Below are 24,528 nucleotides of genomic sequence, written 5' to 3'. Positions count from 1 at the left end.
AAGTCCTAAGATAACTCTAGCAAACAAACAAAAGCCAGTATATCTGAACCTGTTTAGTCCTGACATTATTATTGTTAGTTACTATCGGTGAGCCATCTAAGACCAGTATAATCTCCCAATCCTTGTTGACTTGTTGGTGTGATGGTCCCAGCTCACACATTTGCATGACAAGGCCCCACACTGCTTAAAGGAGGCACTATAGGTTAACAATATTCAACTCTGAGATTTCCAATTCCAGATCATCCAAAAATAGATTATTATTTGCCTTAAAAGCCACTGTATAACTTAAAAAAATAACTTTTTATACTAAACAAATAGTGCTGTTTTTTGTGGTTGTTTTCTTTGTGTTTATTGCACTGAAAACATGCTACTCTGACCAGGCTTGCATCTCCACAAACCTCCTCCTGCTTTTTTCCATGGAAATGTTCCTTTGGTTATAACCTTCCACAGTGACATGAAGCTTGTCTCTCTCTGTAGAAAATGTTAAAGTATGGCTTTCCATTTCCATGGAATCCTTATACAACAACAACAACAACAGATCAGTTTAATGTCATGCAGCAGAACAATCAACATAAACATGAGTCAAGCAGGTGGCAGACCCCAGAAAAATTACACAGTGAAACTTTACTTTTCACCAAGGCAGTGCATAATGAACATAAAGTCCAAATGGAGCTAATTCCCATCCCAAACTGGCCCATTGCAAAGAGAAGTGAAGTCTCTGATCAGCGGCACTACTGATGCATGGGGACTGAACAGCGAAGCTCTGGGTATGTGCAAACACATACCCGCTGTGCCACTGCTGCCTTTGTAGGACCTTGTTTTTCTTATGACTCAACTCATTACAGAACTGCTGCTTGAGCTTCAGTGTGGGAGAAACGGCAGGAAACGTCTGGTCCTTTGGACAATAAATGTCCTTAAATACATGTGAGCTGGGAACGAGCAGAGACAGAGGACTTAAGGGAGCGCTAACCCAAAGAGCAGCACACGCCCACTCTGATCCAGGCCTCTGAGTATTGTAGTCTAAATAAACAGGACTGCTAACGCCGCTAATACCCAGAGACTGTGGGCATAGTTTACTGCTGCTGGTTTAAAACAAAATACTTTTCAGAGACTATATTTACAAGTGAAACGCAAAGAGCACATCTTTATATATATATATATATATATATATAATAGAGAAAAACAGTGAACATAAGAGATGGAATAACCTCATAAGCTGTAGGGTCATAACACATGACACCTAACACATTTATGTCTAAGTTAAACCTTTAGCATTTTAGCAGTCACAGTCCTGATCTCTACAAAACTCTGTGGGAGAGCATTCTGAGGCTTATACTCGTTTTAGTCGTTTTAATTGTTTAACTCTGGTGACTTTTATGTAGAATAATGGCGAGGCGGTATCTTCAGCTGCATTGTTTATAGTAACAGTGATGGTAAACAGTAAATTACTCATCCATTCACACACACATTCACACACCAGCATACACAGATACTGGGGGTGCGGGGGGTTAAGTGTCTTGCCCAAGGACACAACAACAGCATTGATCTGTGGGAGCTAGAGTCATACCGCCAACCTGGGGGACAGTGGATCTGACCACTCTACCAATGATGTTTATGTCAAAAGCGGGATTCAAACTGCCAACCTTCACACCAGTGGACAAACACTCTACTAACTGAGCCACTGAACTTATCCATTCTCAAACTGTGGTGATAGTAAAATATCCTGAGGTCTGCTCCATTTCCACTGCTACGATTAAACTTCATACTTTAAGGCTCATGTGGAAGACTGAGTTTTGTTGTGCTGTCACTTCCAACTCTGACAAAAATATAATAATAATAATTCAACTTTTGGTTTGAACATTGAACTCTGAGACAGTTTTAGTTTCATGTGGATAGGCCTGGTCATTACAGAGATATTAACCATAAACCAGGACAGTTAAACAGCAAACTCAAAACACTTTATCTCAAAGTTTCTGATGTCAAGTAAATGCTTCCCTAATGTGAAACTCAAGGGTTTATATAACAGTAAAAATGTTAAAGTCGCACTATGTAACTTTTCTGATGGTCTGCCTCCTTGCCTTCTTGTTTTCATTGCTTTGTTTTTGCTTTGCCTAGAATATTCCACAGTATGGCATTAAACTTATCTGTATACATGTTACAGGTCATATCTGTGGAGAGAAGAGCCTGACACCTCTCAGAAAGACATGTTTTTCTTTGTACTTTTGAGCAACTAAAACACCTGTGCAAATGTTTATGTCTAATGCCATACTGTGGAATATTCCAGGCAAAGCACTCAGTTAAATAGCAAACTTCACCTGAGAGTCCTGCCCTGTCTCAGCTCAGTTTAAACTACAGAGATTCTACACAGTGATGTCACAGAGTGAATCAGATGAACCCCTAACCCTGTGGTACACACATACATCGTCTGTTTTCTAATTAATATAGTGGCGTGGCCCGCTCACAGAGCCAGGATTCCTGATGAAATACTAATTATTCCACGGAAAACTGGCTAAAGGGAAGTAGGATATGCCAAGACATGGTTTAAACACTTTATCCCGGAGCACACAAGCACTTTTTCACAATGTTTTAAACTGGAATTAGTTAGAATGGGACTCTCCCTCGCAAAATCCCAGAACTCATGAAGTAATGTCTTTTTATAGCATCTACACCCAAACTAAACTGTTGTATTCCTGGTATCCTCCGGGAACCCTTTATTTTCAAAGTACTTAACTCTATCTAACTTGGCACCTGGCTGTATTCACACTAACTTTGGGCACGTTAGAACAGCTTTTTAAGACAGTGAAGTAATGTGGGGTGGACCGCCAACACTCACACTGCGGCCTCACGCCAGAACGTAACATAGTGACACATTAGAATCTCTACAACAATTTACAATTAGACACTCTGAGCGGGATGATTACGACACTGATGCAAAAACTAAAAATACCAAAGATTCAGTCACTGTAAAGTTAATATTATTTTGATCAGATTATTTTCTAGTACTGATGATGTCACAGACCTGCCTCAACCCACAAAAACAGCACCGAATTGGCTAATAATTAAAAGCATATGAGTACTATGGAAACCAGTTCAACAGGTGCATGGGTACTACGGAAACTGCTTTAACGGGTACATGGGTACTACCGAAACCTCTTCAACAGGTACATGGGTACTATGGAAACCACTTCAACAGATACATGGGTACTATGGAAACTGCTTTAACAGGTACATGGGTACTACGGAAACCGCTTCAATGGCCCATTTACCCATTGAAGCGGTTTCCGTAGTACTAGTACTACTAGTACTACGGAAACAAACTGCTCTAACAGGTACATGGGTACTACAGGAATCGCTTTAATGGGTGTATGAGTACTATGGGAACCGCTTTAACAGGTACGTGGGTACTAATGGAACTGCTTTAACGAGTACACCTGCCTCAACCCACAAAAACAGCACCGAATTGGCTAATAATTAAAAGCATATGAGTACTATGGAAACCAGTTCAACAGGTGCATGGGTACTACGGAAACCACTTTAACGGGTACATGGGTACTACATGAACCACTTTAATGGGTACATGGGTACTATAGAAACTGCTTTAAAGGGTACATGGGTACTACGGAAACTGCTTTAACAGGTACATGGGTACTACGGAAACCGCTTCAACAGGTACATGGGTACTACGGAAACAAACTGCTTTAACAGTTACATGGGTACTACAGGAATTGCTTTAATGGGTATATGGGTATTATGGGAACCACTTTAACGGGTACATGGGTATTACGGGAACCTCTTTAACAGGTACATGGGTACTACAGGAACCGCTTTAACAGGTATGTGGGTACTAATGGAACTGCTTTAACGAGTACATGGGTACTACGGAATCCACTTTAACGGATACATGGGTACTACATGAACCGCTTTAATGGGTACATGGATACTATAGAAACCGTTTTAAAGGGTACATGGGTACTATGGGAACCACTTTAACAGGTACATGGGTACTACAGAAACTGCATTACTGGGTACATGGATACGGCGGGAATCATTTCAACGGGACTAGAATAAAAATGTTATGACAGACTTATTTTAACTTTGTCAAGAATGTGTATATTATAGAAAACATACTACTACTATTAGAACTATTACTACTACTACACCTACTACAACTACTACTACTACTACAACATCTTCTACTATTACTGCAACTACTACAATTACTACTACTACAACTACTATTACAACTAATACTACTACAACTACTACTACAGGTACTACAACTACTACTGTTGCTGCTATGACTACTGCAACTACTACTACTACTTTTACAACTACTACAACTACTGCTACTACATCAGAAAAAGTTATGAATGAAAAGTATACATTTACAAAGTATACAAATTCACCAATGTTTATGTAGTGTGGAGACCCAACGTAACCTGATAGTGATCTCACTTCAAATGTTTTCATAGTCTTATTTTAAGAGAATGTCTATATTATGGAAAGCATACTGTTACTACCACTACTACTACAATATCAGAAAAAAAGTTATGAATGAAAAATATACTTTCAAAATCACTCCGGTGTTTACACAGTGTGTAGACCCACGCTGACCCACAGTGATGTCACAGTGATGTCACAATGATGCCACGGTGATGTCACTCACCAGATCCACGAGTGTCTTCTGAAGGGATACTGGCTCAACTGCATCATGTTGGAGTTTCCGTGCACACTAGGGCAGTATCCCGGCTTCATGTCAAAAATTCCAACTTAATCTTGTGTTATCTTCCTAAAAATCTCAAGAGTTCCATGGCGCATCCCAGTCACCCGCCTGGAGCTGTCCACATCAATTCACCAAACTACCAACTTCTTCAGGCATCACTGGAAGCATGTGAATTATTCCATGTCTACAAAGCACTAAAAGATCCATTCAAACTAATTAACTCCAAAAAACTGAAGGCAGACGAGCGTTGCCGCAAGCCACTCTCGTCTCAGTGGAAGTCCAGGGCAGACACAGGACACTCCAAACTGTCTGGGATCATTTTTTTTCTTCCTTCGGATTCTTCCGGCAAAGGTTTGGAAATTACTATCCCGAACCCGCATGTTGACGCCGGCGCAGGTTTTCAGGAAAGCATTTGAGGTATTTGTCCTTCCTTCCTCGCCTCCTCCTCCCTCGTGGTTACAGAGCCAGCATGACAGAGCATGTTGTTCCAGACCAAATGGAGCAAAGATCTGATCCCTGTTTTTGTCTTGACAGAGGAGAGAAAGAGGAAAACAGCTGAGCAGCAGAGAGACTGGTTTGGTGGAGTGTATGTGCGTGTGTGTGGTTTACTGCTAGCCGGCTACCCCTTCCTCCTCCTCTGCCCTTCCCTCCTCCCTCTCTTCCTCCCTCTCTCCCTCCTCCCTCTCCTCTGTGAGTCTGGGAGGGTGTGAGACCGCATGTGGGATCTCCTGACCCCGCTCGGCTAAAGGGGAGTGGTGCTGTCGTCTGCCGCACTAGAGCCTGTTAGTAACTATTACTAATCCTCTTAGAAGCATTCAAACCAAACACTGAGGATGGACCGACCACTGACACAAGCTGACACAGGATGCTGGAAGAACGCATATGTGTAAACGGATCGCATGATTTTAATAACTGGAATTTTTATGATAAATATTTGATCAGATGTGAAATGCATGATTTAAGATGAAAATGTAAGATTCTGTGAAGAGTGCATGATGTAAACAGGACAGAGAACCCACTAAGGGCCCAAAAAAATAACACTCACAGTTCAGACTAAGCTAACAAACCATAAACAAACAGGTGTATTAGTGTCAGTGTAGTTAGCTCCTCCCTTCAGACAGATATAATGCAGTGTCCACCAGCAATCTGACCACAGCTGAAGAAGCGGCTTGGATGAGCAGCCAAATGTCTTCACTCTAAAACTTTCTGTCCAGTTTCTTTGACTTTGAATCAGACCTGGACGACAGAGGGACACACAGATGCAAACAGGAGCGTCACCATTTGAGAGGTTGAAATCTAAACTGACAGATAAATGCAAGGATCCCAGGCATTTGAGAGCATGTTTGCAGATACAGAGTTAATGTTTATATATTTATGTCATCACTATTAGCATTTCAAGTTAAGTTTCACATCAAAATGTGCATTGAAACCAGTTTGCCTGGATTCTGTGAGTTGTTTTAAGACGACAGAGTATAGAAACTGGGGCGACAGTGGCTCAGTTGGTAGAGAGTTGTTCACTGAACCAAATCCCTCTCTCGACATAAACATCATTGGTAGAGCGGTCAGATCCACTGAGCCACAGGTTGGAGGTGCGATTCCAGCTCCCACAGATGATTACTGTTGTTGTGTCATTGGGCGAGACACTTAACCCACCTCAGCCCCAATGTCTGTGTACAATGGTGTATGAATGTGTGAATGGGTTCCTTAAAGTGAATGAGTTCCTTGGGTTCCCTATTTCTGACCCATTCAGAGGGTCAGAAAACCCCATGCCCTCTTTCTACACTCACTAATGACCTAATCACAAAACCATGGGCATGTTCTCCACTGGTTTATGCTTCAGTTTTCATCACATTTGTTTGGTTGAGAGGGAAATGTTTTGTTTTGGCTCATTATTTTCACACAGTCAGGGTTTTAAGATGAGGGGGAAAAAAATGTTTTAGTTTTTTTTTTTGTTTTTTTTTCATATCGGTTTTATTATTATAGAATGTGATGACCTCAGGACACAGATTTTCCTATTGGTAATATTGTATGTAGCTATGACATATCCAAATGTTAAACTCACAAATATGGAACCTGATCATTTCTATTATTGTCTAGACCCCGAAACACTCACACTTACAAAAAAAACAACAAAACAAAACAGCATCTGTACCATATTTACTTGCTCCACATCTGTGTTAAATATGATTGGCCTAAAGACTGGTGTGATGTCACTGAAACATAGAGATTGTTATGCAACCAGTCCTATAATTAGCCGTACAACAGTTAGCACAGCCAATTTTTGAGCCAACGACAACAATGTTTAAACTCTCCATTACACTGTACACGGTTATAGTTCTATTTTTGTATTGTTAACTTGTATATGTTTGATACTGTTCTGCTGTTTCTGTGTCCCCGATGGTGGGCCTTAACTCTCTTTCTTATCGCTCATTATTTTAGCCTACTTTCAGTTCATTCACTCCGCATTTCATAAGGGAGGTTGATAAATTTGCATATTCAAATGAGTCAAATCTCAAAAAACACCAAAGTGCAGGAATCCAGAAGTGTTTTAAACAGCCTGAGAATCTAGTTAACGAGGACCTGTGTGAACGAGGACCTGTGTGAACAAGGACCTGTGTGAACGAGGACCAGTGTGAACAAGGACAAAGAGGACATGTGTGAAGAAGGACAACAAGGACCTGCGTGAACAAGGACCTGTGTGAATGAGGACAACGAGGACCTGTGTGAACGAGGACAACAAGGATCTGTGTGAACGAGGACCTGTGTGAACGAGGACAACAAGGACCTGTGTGAACGAGGACCTGTGTGAACAAGGACCTGTGTGAACGAGGAAGAGGATCTGTGTGAACGAGGATCTGTGTGAACGAGGACCTGTGTGAACCAGGACCTGTGTGAATCGGGACTTGTGTGAACGATGGTCCAGTATTGACAGACAATAGGGCTTTTGTATTGATGGGTGTTTAAATATAGTGTTGAGCCAAACCTGCTCCGCCACATCATATCTAAACTCTTCCTCTGAGGCCTCGTTGTGCCAGGTTCCTTTGTGACAGCAGCGGTGTTGACGTGGGTGCATTGTTTTCATAGCTAAGCCCCTCCCCCTGAATGAGTCTGCACATGTCCTATGGAATATATGACTGTCGTAACCAGCGGGGCGTAAGGACCAGAGTAGCGAGACTCACAAAGTTTTATAATGTCTTTAATCTTAATAAATGTTCATAGCAATCAAAGTTCAAAGAGATCAGAGTTCGTGGGTCAAACGTAGCTACAATAAATGTTCATAGCAATCAAAGTTCATAGAGATCAAAGGTCGCTGGTACGGACCGGCTTGATCTGTGAGACATGGAATGTGGGATGAATGCGGAGCGAGGGGGGAAGTTGCAGTCGTACTGCAGAGTCATTGATGACCCTGTCAATCTTGAACGGACCAAGGAATCGGGGGGAAAGCTTGCGTGAGTCCGTCTTGAGCGGAATGTTCCTTGAGGACAACCACACCGACTGCCCGGGTGCATAGTTGGGGGCTGGAATGCGCCGGCGGTCAGCCATCATCTTAGTGCGGGCCCCTGCCTTGAGGAGCGCCGCCCGAGTCCTCCGCCAGGCCCGACGACAGCGCTGCAGGTGGTGGTGGACGGAAGGCACCGCCAGATCCCTCTCCTCGGAAGGGAAGAGTGGAGGTTGGTACCCCAACGAGGCCTGGAATGGGGAGACTCCAGTTGCTGAGCTCACCAGGGAGTTGTGAGAGTACTCTATCCACGGGAGATAGGTGCTCCAAGCGGCCGGATTGGCGGAGACCACGCATCTGAGAGCCCTCTCCAGGTCCTGGTTGGTGCGTTCGGTCTGTCCGTTTGACTCCGGATGGAATCCCGAGGTGAGGCTCACCGAAGCCCCCAACCCCTCGCAGAAGGCGCGCCAGACCTGGGAGGTAAACTGGGGTCCCCGGTCGGAAACAATGTCAGTGGGGATGCCGTGCAGGCGGAACACATGACTAGTGAGCTGATCAGCCGTCTCCTTAGCAGTAGGAAGCTTGGACAGGGCGACGAAGTGGGCTGCTTTGGAAAAACGGTCAACAATGGTTAAAATGACTGTGTTACCCTGGGACAGAGGTAAGCCCGTCACGAAATCCACGGCTACATGGGACCATGGTCGCCTCGGGACCGGGAGTGGGTGCAGCAATCCCGACGGCGGGGAGTGAGACGACTTCCCCCGGGCACACACTTCGCACGCAGAGACATAGGCCCTAGTGTCCTTGTCCATGGTGGGCCACCAGAAGTGTCGTTTGAGTAACGACAGGGTGCGGGAGGCTCCGGGGTGGCAAGCAAATCGGGATCCGTGAGTCCACTGCAATACCTGGGAGCGAACAGAGTCAGGGACAAATAGTGTGCCGGGGGGCGCGTTACCTGGAGCTGGGTCATCGCGCTGGGCCTCCCGTACCAAGTCTTCAATCTCCCAGCGGAGAGCGGCAACCACACGGGACGAGGGGAGGATGGTCTCCGGAGCAGCACTGGTCTCCTCCTGAGCGAACTGGCGGGAGAGGGCATCCGGCTTCACATTACGAGTCCCCGGCCGGTAAGTAAGAACAAAGTTAAAGCGGCTAAAAAACAGGGACCAGCGAGCCTGGCGAGAGTTAAGGCGTTTGGCAGACTGAATATATGAGAGGTTCTTGTGGTCTGTCCATACCAGAAATGGTAGTTCTGCCCCCTCCAGCCAGTGCCGCCACTCCTCCAGAGCCAGCTTGATGGCGAGCAGCTCGCGGTCCCCCACATCGTAATTAGCCTCCGCTGGGGACAGCCGCCGGGAGAAGAAGGCGCAGGGGAACAGTCGGTCGTGGGGGTCGAACCTCTGGGAGAGGACCGCCCCGACACCTGTGTCGGAGGCATCCACCTCCACTATAAATTGTCGAGAGGGGTCAGGTTGATGCAAGATGGGAGCGGAAGTAAACAAAGTCTTAAGTCTATCAAAGGCGACCTGGGCCTCCCGGGACCAGGTGAACGTCTGAACAGGGGATGTGAGTCTCGTGAGAGGGGCAATAACTCTGCTAAAATCCCTGATAAACCTCCTGTAAAAGTTGGCGAACCCAATAAACCTCTGGAGCTGCTTCCGATTAGTAGGGACTGGCCAATCCCTAACGGCCTTGACCTTCTCCGGGTCCGCCTTCACCTGGCCCCGCCCTATAATGAACCCCAGAAAGCTAACTTGATCGGCATGAAACTCGCATTTTTCTGCTTTAACAAAAAGTCTATTCTCTAACAGGCGCTGGAGCACCTGGCGGACATGTTGTCTGTGCTCCTGCAGGGACCTGGAAAAAATCAAAATGTCATCCAAATAAACAAACACAAATTGGTTCAGAAAATCACGAAGAACATCGTTAATAAGGGCCTGAAACACAGCTGGGGCATTAGTGAGTCCAAAGGGCATAACTAAGTATTCAAAATGTCCAATAGGAGTCTTAAAGGCCGTTTTCCATTCATCCCCCTCCCTCACCCGCACCAAATGATAAGCATTACGTAAGTCCAACTTAGAAAATATAGTGGCACCGTGGAGAGGGGTAAACGCCGAGTCAATGAGGGGCAGAGGGTATTTATTCTTAATAGTTATCTCATTAAGACCTCTATAGTCAATACAAGGGCGAAGAGTCTTGTCCTTCTTGGCCACAAAAAAGAACCCCGCCCCCACGGGAGAGGAGGACGGGCGGATAATACCTGCGGCCACGGAGTCCCGGATATATCGTTCCATTGTCTCTCTCTCGGGCTGGGACAGATTGTAGAGGCGGCTCGCAGGTAAGGGGGCCCCAGGCAACAGGTCAATGGCGCAATCGTAGGGACGGTGCGGAGGCAGGGAGAGGGCCCGGTCCTTGTTGAAAACCTCCTGCAGGTCATGGTATTCCTCTGGAACCACCGACAGGTCCGGGACCTTGGGAACGGGACCGCTCAGTGGGGAAGCCCCCTCCGCAGGAGACCAGGCGGACCGCAGACACCCAGCATGGCAGTCGGAACTCCACCCGGCGATCTTGCCCCGGACCCAGTCGACGACCGGGTTGTGGGCCCGAAGCCAGGGGTAGCCCAGCACCACCGGCGAGGAAGGGGTGGCGATGACATAGAACCTGCGGGACTCGTGGTGGTTCCCGGATAACAGCAGAGTAACCGGTTCCGTGACGTGAGTTACTCGTGCTAACAGCGAACCATTGAGGGCGCGAGCAGTGAGGGGGTGATTCAGAGGCTCCAGGCTGATGCCCCACTGCTCCGCCAAGTGGCGGTCGATAAAATCCTCCTCGGCCCCGGAGTCCACCAAGGCCTGGACAGGCAGAGTCCTAGAGCGGAGACAGAGGGTGGCCGGGAGCTGCAGTCTATTACAGTTCGCTGGGATTTGTGACTGACCCACCAGTACTCCCAGGGCTACTGGTGGGCTCTCTCTTTTGGCCGGGCTGGACAGGAGGCGACGAAGTGTCCCTTCCGCCCGCAGTAGAAGCACTCCCCCGCCGCACGGTGTCGTATGCGCTCCTCGGCCTTGAGACGCGCCCTCCCGATCTGCATGGGCTCCTCCGCAGTCGGTGACGGGAAGCGGGCCATGGACCGCACGGGAGAGTGTCGAGCCTGCCGCCGACGCTCCTGCAGACGGTTGTCGACGCGGTTGGCTAGCGTGACCAACGCCTTGAGGTCCGAGGGCTCGTCCCGTGAGGCCAACTCGTCCTTAAGTGAGTCACGGAGCCCCTTGGAGAAAACGGCTTTGAGCGCGCTGTCGGACCAGTCCACCTCCGCGGCGAGTGTCCAAAACTCCACGGTGTAATCCGCCACCGTCCTGGAGTCCTGAGTGATGTCGAGTAAGCGGGAGGCGGCGTCCGCACGATAGTGCGGGTGACTAAAAACGAGCTTGAACTCATTAATAAAAGCCTCGAAGTCCGTAGTATCCAGCGCGGAGTTAGAGAACCTAGCCTCCGCCCACTGGAGCGCCCTGCCCCGGAGCAGCCCACATACGTAACGCGTCTTGGATGCATCGGTGGGAAAACGGGCCGGGCGCTGCTGGAACACGGAGCGGCATTGGAACAGAAACCCCCGACAGAGGTCCGGCTGCCCCGCAAACGGCTCCGGATCGGTGCTCCTGGATTCCGGAGGGTAGAGCGGAGCAGCGGGCCCCGCGGCGGCAGCAGCAGGAGGAGAGAGGTGCGTGAGTAACGTGGTGACCTGATTGCCGAGTTGGGACACCTGCTGCGCCAGGGACTGGTTCTGCTCCAGCAGGTTCCGGATGGTCCTCTCGTGCTGACCGAGCACGTCACCGTGGTGAGTGAACGCCTGTTGAAGCGTGGTGTCTGGTCTAGAGTCCGCCTGGTCCATTTCTGGCCGGAACGTTCTGTCGTAACCAGCGGGGCGTAAGGACCAGAGTAGCGAGACTCACAAAGTTTTATAATGTCTTTAATCTTAATAAATGTTCATAGCAATCAAAGTTCAAAGAGATCAGAGTTCGTGGGTCAAACGTAGCTACAATAAATGTTCATAGCAATCAAAGTTCATAGAGATCAGAGTTCGTGGGTCAAACGTAGCTACAATAAATGTTCATAGCAATCAAAGTTCATAGAGATCAGAGTTCGTGGGTCAAACGTAGCTGGGGAGCGTGGGTGCAGGTTCGTGAGCGTAGGGAGACACAGTGCACGGCAGTGAGGATACAGGACATACCAGGGCGGAGGTGCGGGTGCTGGGGTAGTCCGGAGCAGGTTCTGGGACGGATATCTGGAGCAGGACAAAAGGATTCCAGTGAGGCACAGAGGACGAGCATGAATCAAAAGTACAAAGCCAAAAGTATAATCACGTGAAACACGCGGACGTTCCGGCGCCGAGTGACTCGTCCGAACCCCTCTTATCCACGGCAGGTGGCGTTGATTGCGCTGATGGGGAGCAGGTGCGCGTGGGAGGAGTCCGGATTCCGCCCCGCTCCGGAGACAGACAGGTGAGGGAGGGGGGAAGACGAGGACACGAGGAGAGCAGAGCAGGGACCGTGACATGACATCTGACACCACACTAGCCAATGCAATTTGTTTTTTTTAAGCTCAGAGCCTTGTACACAAAGAGCAAATGGAGCAAACGGCCTCAGTGTTGGTTGTGTTATGTTGTGTTTGAGCAAAGTGTCTGGCCCCAGTACAGTTATACTGAATCTTTTCATTTCAAAATAAGTTATGAGCTACTTTTTGCATCTAAAGCATTTTATTGTGCGATAATCAGGAAATGCACATTAGCATTATAGTTGTTGGAGGTGAAAAATGGGGTAGATCAGAAAAATGAAAACATGAATCACTCGAAACACAATTTCAGAGGCTCAATGAGAAGAAACAACTAAAACATGTTTAAAAGATCTGAAAAGAACAGTTTGAAGAACAGGTCTGATTTAAGTAGAAATCAGCTACAGCGATTAACACAGTGATAAGCTAAAAGCCAGAGGCCAGAGGGGCATTTTGCCATCACAGTAACGCTAACAACAAGAATGATAACACACACACTTCATCATTCTTGGACAAGAAAACACTTTATAATTAGATGCAGGTTGTACACAGTGGATCACCTTAAGAGCTGCTCATAAAATACATCTGTACAGGGCCAAGACCCTTAAATACACAAAATTCTCAAATACACAGAGAAAAGATTTGGTACATGGTTTTGATTTGCACAAAATGAAGTGATGAGTTAAATATTTGCTAGCCCCGATCTGCTGCCAGATCCTGGTCTGAGGTCTCTGCTGTGTACAACACCACCATAAGAAGCTTCTTCAGCAGAGATGGAGTAGATTAACACATAAACATGATGTGGAGTAAACAGCGTCTTCACCTTTACATAATCTCGTATCAGGAGCTGGCACACGTCCCACTCATGTAACTACAAACCCATTTGTAATTAAGATTTCAAATACTGATGTTACCAGGAAACAACATCCCAGTCAGGGCAGCAGGCATCACCACCATGACAGAAAAACTTGCTCCTCTGGTTCAGCACCCGGAAATGACCTGCACGCCACCTACACACCACTTACACACCCCCTATACACCACCTACACACCCCCTATACACCACCTGGACACCACCTACACATCACCTACACATGACCTGCAAGCCACCTATACACCATCTGCACACAACCTGCACAACACCTGCACGCCACTAACCACGTGCACGTCGTTTTCACCCGAAGAACAACCTCACGTTTCATTTCTCTCTGAGGAGAAGTGGCTCGTTCAAAGTGCCACAGCTCTGATGTAAATGTGCGACCTCAAAATGACAAATATGATCGTCCCTTTGTTTGGTTTCAACCCAAACAAACCTGGAGTTCAAGATCTGGACATGGGTCAGAACCAAGAATGAGCCAGGTATGAACCAAAACCAGGATCAAATCACTATTTCAACAAGGACTAAACAAAGACCAGGGCTACACCAGGACTACACCAGGACTACACCAGCTCTACACCGAGGCTACACTAGGATTACACCCAGCTCTACACCAGGACTAAACCAGCTCTACACCAGGACTACACCAGGACTAAACCAGGGCTACACCAGAGCTACACTCGGGACTACACCAGGACTAAACCAGGGCTATGGCAGGACTAAACCAAGATTTCTAAACCAAGTAAATAAACCAGAAATAAACAAGAACTACACAGGTCTACACCTAGACTACACCAGGACTACATCATCTCTACACCAGGACTATACTTGGACTACATTTAGGGACAGAATCTGAAATACAAAGTTCAGCTCTTTTATTCTCTTTAACCACATCACACTGTGCCCTCATCAAAAACAGATGGAAATGTACGTAATGCTTAATTCACACTTATTTCATTAATCCTATTACAAGGTTGTCTTGAAATTGTTCCGTTTCAATTTCTGCAGTATTGTTACCTCATAGATCACACTTTCGGACTTCTGCAGTTTTCAATTCCACAAACACTACCGGACTTGTTCTGAGCATTTCTGGGGTCAGACAGATACGACAGCACTATTAACTCTATTAGCGCTATTAGCAGATACGTCACCCACATAACTTGATAAAAAAAAAGGCTCAGGTTCTAAAATTCCAGAATGGATCATATATGTTCTTTAAAAACTATGGACTCTGCTAACTTCCCAGAATGCATCATATGTGTCCTTTTAAGACTATAGGCTCAGCGCTAACTTCCCAGAATGCATCATATGTCTCCTTTATAGACTCCAGGCTCAGTGCAAACTTCACATCTTGGTTTTACATTAGTGCCACAGCTATAATAAATCCAAACAGGATGTAGCATGGCTTCTTCCACACATCCTGTCACTGCACACGTCAGCAAATCTCTCAACCGCTGCCAAAAGAGCGAGCCGCTAGCATAACACGCTATGGTTAGCATCGCGTGGTACACCACAAACACATGTGACATACTGCAGATGAAAATGAGGGTCAGTGAATCAGCTCCAGATATTACACAGATGTTTGATGGGATTGTGAAATGGATACGATTCAAATGCTAACAAGAGCTAGGCAAAAACAGGTTGAATCCAGGACAAACCAGGACTAAATCAGGACTGGACCAGGACTAAAGCAGAACTAAAGTAGGACTAAACCAGGAATAAAGCAGGACTCAACTATGACTAGACCAGGACTAAAGCAGGACTAAAGTAGGACTCAACCAGGACTCAACCAGGACTCAACCAGGACTCAACCAGGACTATACTAGGACTAAAAGACTTAACTAGTGAATAAGGATTATACCTGGAGAGGAATGAGAACTAAAATGGGACTTAGCACTGTTAAACCAAGTCTAAAGCAGGACTAAACCACGACTAAACAAAGACTAAAGCAGGACTAAATCAGGACTGAACGAGGACTAAAGCAAGACTGAATCAGTTCTAACCCAAGACTAAAGCAGGACTACACCAGGACTAAAGCAAGACTAAAGCAGGACTGGACCAGGACTAAAGCAAGACTGAACCGGGACTGAACTAAGACTAAACCAGGACTAACCCAAATCTAAACCAGTCTATACCAGGACTACTATACCAGGACTACAGCTGACCTATCCCTAGAACATCCCTAACTTAAACAGCTTTACACTCCTGGGAACCATCAGAGGAAACCCACACTCCCCTGTTTGAGAATCCCTGCTCTCGGGCTGTTCTGTTTTACATTTTGAACGAGTTGGCATTCGTGGCGGTGTTCATCTTCTGATTTATTCATGGAGTTGGGCAGACGGCGGTGAGTATGTGTGTAGCATATAGGCTCAGCACTATGCTAATCAGAGCCTTGTCCTTGTGTTGTGAGGGGAGTTACGTAAGAGCTAACAGGGCTTTAGGCTGCACTGGCCCCTGCTCGCCTCCGCACTGGTACTGCTAGCATCACACGCTAATGAAAACGCTCCAGTTACATTTAGAGAAGAAAATTAGGGGCAGTGATGTGAAGAATACTTTTAAAATGTATTTAGTCACAGAATACTGAATACTGCAGTAAAGGGTATTCTGGTGTATGGTCCAATCAGAGTACTGTAGTCTGAAAAATACTTAGAATACTTGTACAGAGAGTCACATTTAAAGTTCCATATGACTCTATTCTCTGATCTATGTTCTAATGTTTCGTATGACCCCAATGCTCCTTTCATCACAAACATACCTGGAGTTGTGTTTTTGTTTCATTCACACATGTTTAACACACAAACTATATTTAGGCTGAGTTCTCCTCTCAAACAGAAAACACTCTGTTCCACCTTGTGATCATGTGTCATGTGGCAATCAGTGTGCTCCACTGTGTTTTTAAACTCCATGCACTTTCACTAGTATCATTTGGATCTTTTCAGCTCTGGAATTGCCAATCTCTACTGAATTTAAGGAAGAAGCAGCTGTTAACTTGAAAAGTACCACTTCATGACATCACAAGGTGGAACAGAGCATTTTGAGCTTTGGAGATGTAGACAGACTAATAATAAAGTGTTACTCAAACATGTGTGAATGAAACAAAACACAGCTCCAGGTATGTTTTTTGTTCTGTGTTTCCATCACTGATCAGAGAAGGAAAAATCTTACCTACTTTACTATAAGAGCTGACTTTCATGTTCCTCAATGATTCTTTGCAGTTTGAGCCTAAACTGTGTGATGAAATACCTCCTTGTGTTCCTTTCATTTTATAAAAGTAACTGCATTCTGAATATCACCTAATGAAAGATATCCAGTCACTTCCCAACACTGATTCTCACCTATAAGATAAAAATGTGAATATAATAATATTCTGTTTGCTTGGTTAAAGCTTTACTGTGTAACTTTTCCGGTCGAAGGTCTGCACTGCACTGGTACAAACTAGCGTGATGCATCTCTGCTAATGGAAATATGTTGGTTACATTTAGAGAACAAAATTATAACACAGAACATAAAAATATGTTTAATATGATTCACTATGTTTACTTGCTTAAAGCTCCACTATGTAACTTTTCTGGTCAAGGGTTTCGCCACCTGCTTGTCTCCATAAAAAATGTTATTGCTTTGTCTGGAATGCTCCACAGTATGCCATAAAACTCATCATTCTCCATACGAGTAAACCACCAAGCCAAGTTACAGGTCAGATCTGCGGAGAGGTGACCTCACTCACAGTAAGAACTGTTTTCCAAGGCATTTCTGAGCAATAATTAAAATAGATGAGTTAATGTTAATTGTCATGTTGTGGAACATTCCAGACAAACCTAACATCTGTGCTGCTATAACCATTTCAGTACAGTCCATTAACCACTGTAACCAGCAGAGGGTGACGATCACAATCCTCTCTATCCATGGAGTTCAGAATGAGAAGGAATTAGAACTGTTGCTATAGTGGTTAATAATTTAAAACAAAACATGGTATCTTTTGAATGGAAAAAGTCCTCAAAACATTGTATTCAACAGGAAGCATTTGCCCTGAACCTGTGAATAGACTGGTCAAAGTGTAATTTCATTAACAGTGACACTAACGACATGATATAAACGAGTAATCAGGGAAAAGCAACAATATTATTAATACAAAGAGCCCTTGTGGTGAAACAGGGTCACTGGGATTGTTCAGATGTTGAGATGTTGAGATGTTGAGATGTTGAGATGTTGAGATGTTGAAATGTTGAGATGTTGAGATGTTGAGATGTTGAGATGTTCAGATGTTCAGATGTACAGATGTACAGATGTTCAGATGTACAGATGTTCAGATGTTCAGATGTTCAGATGTACAGATGTTCAGATGTTCAGATGTTCAGATGTGCGTGAATGGGTGAGTGATACCTTGATGTAAAGTGCTTAGAGCCTTGAAGGTGGAAAAAAGCCAGCCCTATATAAAAAATGTGAGCATTTACAAACAGTCAGTGTGTAACATTTCTAGAGGGATCTTTGTCTGGAATGTTCCACAGAGTGGCATTAAACATATCAATATTTTATTTAACAGTGTTTTTATTGTCCAAAGAATACCTGACATAAGGTCACCACTCCACAGATCCGACCTGTAAGTTGGACTTGTGGCGTTGGCTGCAGAAATAAATTTAAAAGTTTAATGCCATACTAAAGCTATCAAATCTCCATGGAGGTGGTGGACCATCAACTTGAAAAGTTACATGCTGCAGCATTAAATTGAATGACAAATGCAACACATGTGAAAATGTAAATATGTCGAAATGTAGAAAAAATTCCTCCAAGCAACAAAAAGAAGCACATTTTCAAACCAACAACACAATAAATACTTCAGCATCACAGACGGAATCCTGTTTCAAAACTATCCTAGAATGATTTAAAATTATCCTAAAATAGGCCCACATGATGTGAACACTTACTTATTATGAGACTGATTATAAACTAATTATGAGACGAATTATAGACTGATTGAGATTTATGAGACTGATTATAGACTTATTATGAGACTTGCTATGAGACTGATTATGGACTTATAAAACAGATTACAGGCTTATTATGAAACTTATTATGAAACTTGTTATGAGACTTCTATTGGACTTATGAGACTGAGGCAGATTATAGATGTATGAGAGTTATTGTGAGACTTATTATGAGACTGATTATACACTTATTATGAGACTTGTTATGAGATTTATTATGAGACTTATTATGGACTTACTGAGACTGATTATAGACTTATTATGAGAGTTATTATGAGACTGATTATGAGACTGATTATAGACTTATCATGAGACTATTATGAGACTTATTATGAGACTTACACAGAAGGCCAGTTCTCATTGGGTTAGTGCTGCAGTGACCTCACAGCTGAGCGACCTCTACAAGAAAATATCGATTCTACACGTTGACATTTAGAACCGGGCCTTTCTATATTTGTCTAAAGATCGAAAGTCAAGCCCAAAGAAAAAGAAGCAGGACTTCATATGGAAGTCAAAGCAGCTGAATCTCCAGACATTTTATATATATATATATATATATATATATATATATATATATATATATATATAGATAGATAGATAGATAGATAGATAGATAGATAGATAGATAGATAGATAGATAGATAGATAGATAGATAGATAGATAGATAGATAGATAGATAGATAGATAGATAGATATAGATATAGATATAGATATATATAGATATATAGATATATATTTAAATTATTATTATTACATAAATTGCGATTGTGTCACCAAAGTGTCCAGTTTTGGTTTTCCTTGGAGAGTGTTCCATGTTTGTGAAGAAAAACAGCAAAAAGCTTCTTGCCCGTCTCACTTCTGGTGATACTAGCCCTTAGACTTATACAGTCATGTGATCTGTCGTGTGATCTAGGATTAAATGTTCTGTATCAATTATTGAAGTAAAGCAGTTCAATCGGAGCTATACATACCTGTTAAATTTAAGCCACCACTAAATGATATCACAAGGTGAAATGGAGCCTTTTGACCTTTGGGCATGTAGACATCTTAATAATTGTTGTTTACTCAAACAAGTGTGAATGTGTTTTTGAGCATTAGAACACAGCTAAAAGTTCACACGAGACAGTTTTGTTAAGTATTGGACCTTTAACATGAGCCTAAAATGAAAGAGTAAGAGTAAAGTTACCTTTAGTACTTTATAGAAATACACTATTATATACAAAGAAATACACTGTTATAGACAAAAATAAAAAATAAAAAAATACAATATTATACACAAAGAAATACACTATTATATACAAATAAATGCACTATTATATACACAGCCATGTTTGTGGCATTGTGATGAGGTGGGGTAATAAAAGCTCCTCCCACTGTTTTTTCCAGAAAGGTGCTTTTTATTTATAATATGCAAATTATGCATTTTGTGCTCTTTTTGGCAGAAGCATAAAATAAACAAATCAAAATATAATAAGGTTTATCCAGTGAAATAAACTCACTGCCCCCTTTTGTTTAAAGGTACCACATCAGGCTCAGCTTTTAAACATGGAGCAGGAACGAGACCTGAGCCCCAGCACACACCTGGGCCTGATCCTGTTTCAGATATATGTAGAAATCTTACACGATTAGAACACAAATGCAACGCCTCACTCCATGATGTCACTCAGTGGTAAACCAGGAAGTGCTCTTTTATGCTTTTAAGTCCATACACAAATCCAACAGAAACCAATTTCAATACATGACGCTATCGTTTTTAGCCTTATTCAAATTGCTTCACTCCGTGATGCATCAGCAGGTGGAGTCTTGTGCCCTCTGCTGGTAAGAAGGAGTTTTTTACTTATTTCCACCACATTACTATAATTAAGGTGTCAGAAATCTGAATACTGGACAATAATTAACATTTAAATATCCGCTGGTTCAGTTCCAGTTCATAATTTAGTGGATTTATATGATGCTTTCAGGTGCTGCTCAGTAAAACGGCCTTTTGCTCCTTTTCATATTCATGTTTGCATTCAAATGAGCGTTTTGTACCAAATCTTGGGCTCCAGATAGCACCCAAGGGTCCCGGTCCTCTGAGGCTGACCTGTCAATCATCATTCTGCCTGGGGGCGGGTCCGGCACACACGGTTTCCACGGCTGCCACTCACAAGCAGTATTGCACTGGCATTTCGGCAAAGGTCAATATACTATATTCGGCAATATACTATACAAGCCGGTAAGAATGCAGGTTTTTTTTTCCAGATTTTTAAAGCTATAAAAAAAAAAAAATACTTGTACTTAAATAAATGCAAAATATAGACATGTTAAATGGGTGTTTTTGATGAAGAGGAACTGAACATCTGCAGCAGTGACACTGGAACATTTGGAGAATATGAAGAGCAGTTTCCATCTGTTTCTAAAGAGAATAAAAGACCAGAATCCACAGAAGATGACAACAGCTGTCACCATTACACACCCAGCTCCTCTCACCCTTTCCTCCACCCTCTCATCTTCTCTTTCAGCCTCCCCTCGCCCCCTTTCTGCATGGTGGTTTTTCCCCGCTGTCTTGCTCCTTTTCTCCTCCTTTCTCCCTCCCCTCCCTCTCTTCTCTTCTCTCTTTTATCTCCTCTTTCCACACTGTCATCTCTTCTTCCTCTCTCCTCTCTCTTCCGCCACTTTTTCTCCCCTGAACCCCTTCATTTTCTCATTACTTCTGCACACAGTCCTGTCTGAGTTTAAATGAGAGCCTATGGAGTAATAAGACTCATTATCGTCTGTGTGGAAGAGAACACTACGGCTCCTTTAATGACAGGAGCGTCAGGTCATGTGACGAACAGTCACATGACTGTTGGAGCTATTCTAACAACAGGAGCATCAGGTCATGTAACTCTTCTATGGAGCTATTCTAACAACAGGAGCATCAGGTCATGTGACTGTTCTATGGAGCTATTCTAACAACAGGAGCATCAGGTCATGTGACTGTTCTATGGAGATGCTCTAACGACAGGAGCATCAGGTCATTTGATTGTTCTATGGAGATGTTCTAATGAAAGGAGCATTGGGGTCATACGACTGCTCTATAGAAGCTGTTCTAACGACAGGAGCATCAGGTCGTTTGATTGTTCTACGGAGCTGTTCTAACGACAGGAGCATCAGGTCATTTGATTGTTCTACGGAGCTGTACTAACGACAGGAGCATCAGGTCATTTGATTGTTCTACGGAGCTGTACTAACGACAGGAGCATCAGGTCATTTGATTGTTCTATGGAGCTGTTCGAACGGCAGGAGCATTGGGGTTGAGTGACAGTGGCTCTAGTGGGCGACAATGAAAAGTTGACAATGAGAAGTTGTTGTTTATGTAGCTTTCTACCAGTGCAGTACAATGTTGGAACTGTTCACCTCTGCCCAAGCCCACATCACTCTGGTCCTGTAATGTGAGCTGGACCATCACTCTGATTCTGGTCCTGTAATGTGAGATGGAGCATTACTCTGGTTCTGGTCCTGTAATGTGAGCTGGACCATCACTCTGATTCTGATCCTGTAATGTGAGATGGAGGATTACTCTGGTTCTGGTCCTGTAATGTGAGCTGCTCCATCACTCTGATTCTGGTCCTGTAATGTGAGATGGACCGTCATTCTGGTTCTGTAATGTGAGCTGGACCATCAACCTGGTTCTGGTTCTGTAAACAGTTAAACACAGCCCAGAGAACCCACCAGCACACGGCACCAGCAGACAACACGAGCACACGCCACCAACACGCTCTCACAAAGGCTTCAGTTTGGGTCATGTTCAGAGACATTAGAGCTCAAGAGACAAGGAGATGTTTATACTCTACAAAGAACAACACGGAGGGGGGTGGATAGAATGGACTTTTCTAAGATTTACATGCTGTATTTCTTTCAAAACCTCTGATCAATAACATCTCAATAGCAATCAGGTCGTGGACCCAACACCCAGAAAAAAATACAGCACTATGACTGAAAACAATGCCATATTATTATCTGTAAATCGATAAAACTAGTATTGAAACTAGATACTCATTTTTGGCAGGTATCGATACTAAAGTTCCATTAACAGGACCAAAATGAACTTCCTGAATATCTTTAGAATGAGTATAAGTATAAGACACGTAGACTGGTATACACCCATGAACCACTATGGAACCTACTGGACACTGAGGGGTTACTCAGATAGAACTACCATTTAATGTTGAAAGAATGTTTTCTGCCCGCTCAGAGTTTCCATATTTGTGCCTCTTCTGGTCTTATATAAGGTTCTTTACACAGTCCACCTGTGTGTATTTGCTTCTTCTCTCCCACCTCTTCTCTCTGTTACCGAACGAGCCCCTGGTTTGCTATTGTGTGCGGCAGGCTCCAAAAATAGCCTCGTTCTCCTGCATTGCACCAGAGTTGTGTCAGGGTGGGGGTGGGTGGAGGTGGGTGGAGGGTGGTCTTGGTGAAACCTGGGTGTAGCGCACTGCTTTGATTAGCGCCATCTCAGAGGGATCATATGACCCAGGAGTGACCCACGTATGACCCAGGCTAATTACTTTGGTCTGACTAGCCTCAGGCAAGTCTGCCTTCTACCAAGAAAGACCAGAGCTGGACGCTTTTATCTGAGGTGGAGCGACACTGGAAAAAATACGGTTTAGAAATCACATTTTTATCCTTAAGTCGTTTTAGGTTGATTTGAGCATTGGTCATTATCATTTAAGCTTTATTCCAGTGGTAATTCGAACATGTCGGCTGGTAATATGTCTGTCACACTTTTAGAATGAGATATTCTATAGAAAGGAATGAAATTTGAATAATTTCACAGTTCTGAAAGGACTCAACATTTTGGGTTTAAAACACAGACTGTATAAAGAAGTGGGCTAAGTGAGTGTGACGTCACCCACAGCGTTTGGCTCCAAATGAAGCTCATTGAGGCTAACAGTTCCAACTGCTGAAGGTAATGCTCCTTCTCACCGGCACTGCTGGTTTAGCAGGAAGCTGGCGCTTAGCAACGCTGTCAATCAGACCTGTTGCTAACGCAAGCGGTAGCGCCTTTGGGAAAAGAATGAACATTTTAAGACCAAAATGACAAGTACAGACAGAGGGGTCACAGTTTTTACATAGAAAGTGAACTGGAGCCAGAGTCGATGGAGCCGAAATTGCACCCGTCATCACTTCCTATTTGGAACGCGGCGGCTTGCAGGTTAGCTATGTCCGTTTCTATATACAGTTTATGGTTTAAATGCATTTATAAAACTTCTACTGTAAAACATTTGTAAAACTGTATTTTTGCACCATCCCAGTGTGAATGGATCTAAACATTTGCAAATGACTACAATATAAACAATGCCATTCAAAAACAGATTGAACTATTTGGAGAAGTCTCAATGTTTTTAGATAAGAATCAAAATGTTTCAAATTCTTCAGTATTAAAATGAATACAGTGATATTTTGGTGTCAAATCCCATTTGCCTGGGTCCGTAACACACACGTCTCCAACACTTTACACAGATGTGAGTCTGATCAACAGTGACTCGATCAACAGTGAATCTCTCAGAGTTCAGACAGGGGTGATTGACAGGTGGATTAGCCAATATGGCTGCTTACAAGGAAAAAGAGGCAAAAATATATCTCATTGTGGATTTCTGCAGAATCAGTGAACAAAGCAGTAAAATCATGTCTCTGTTTAAATGAGCTCACGCCTGAGCTGACAGATAGGTCATCAAATGAAGTCAAACATTCTGATTGGCTTCTCACTATAATGACATCACACTGGTTTATATGAGAACAACAGAAAACTAATGATATTCCACAGACACTCAGTCAGACCCCATTTCCTCCTGTGTAACACAGGCTATAAACAAGTTTTAACATGAGCTCATGGTATAAATGAGGGTTTGATCTGAAATGCAAAGAGAGACTTTCAATACTTTCATGCTGCCAGAAGGGGGCAGCAGACTGAGTTCCCAATTCATTTTTTTTATTTTTA

At 43.9% G+C, this 24,528-nt stretch overlaps 1 protein-coding gene across 3 annotated transcripts in view; it reads right to left on the bottom strand.

Moving 5' to 3' along the window:
• Positions 1–24,528, bottom strand: part of pde4d (phosphodiesterase 4D, cAMP-specific) — a 311,873-nt gene that overhangs the window by 122,522 nt on the left and 164,823 nt on the right. The window contains exon 1 of one of the 3 annotated variants that reach the window (XM_033972437.2): positions 4,667–4,912. The exons of the other annotated variants lie outside the window; for them this stretch is intronic. Within the exon in view, the coding sequence (XP_033828328.2) occupies positions 4,667–4,755 (89 nt within the window). The 5' untranslated portion in view covers positions 4,756–4,912. Of the gene's footprint in view, positions 1–4,666; positions 4,913–24,528 lie in introns of those variants that run through there. 3 annotated transcript variants of the gene reach the window in all.

The sequence above is a fragment of the Periophthalmus magnuspinnatus genome, chromosome 9, assembly GCF_009829125.3.
Source record: "Periophthalmus magnuspinnatus isolate fPerMag1 chromosome 9, fPerMag1.2.pri, whole genome shotgun sequence".
NCBI lineage: Eukaryota > Metazoa > Chordata > Actinopteri > Gobiiformes > Gobiidae > Periophthalmus > Periophthalmus magnuspinnatus.
The sequence above is the reverse complement of the archived record's forward strand: the minus strand, read 5'-3'. Positions and strand labels throughout refer to the sequence as shown.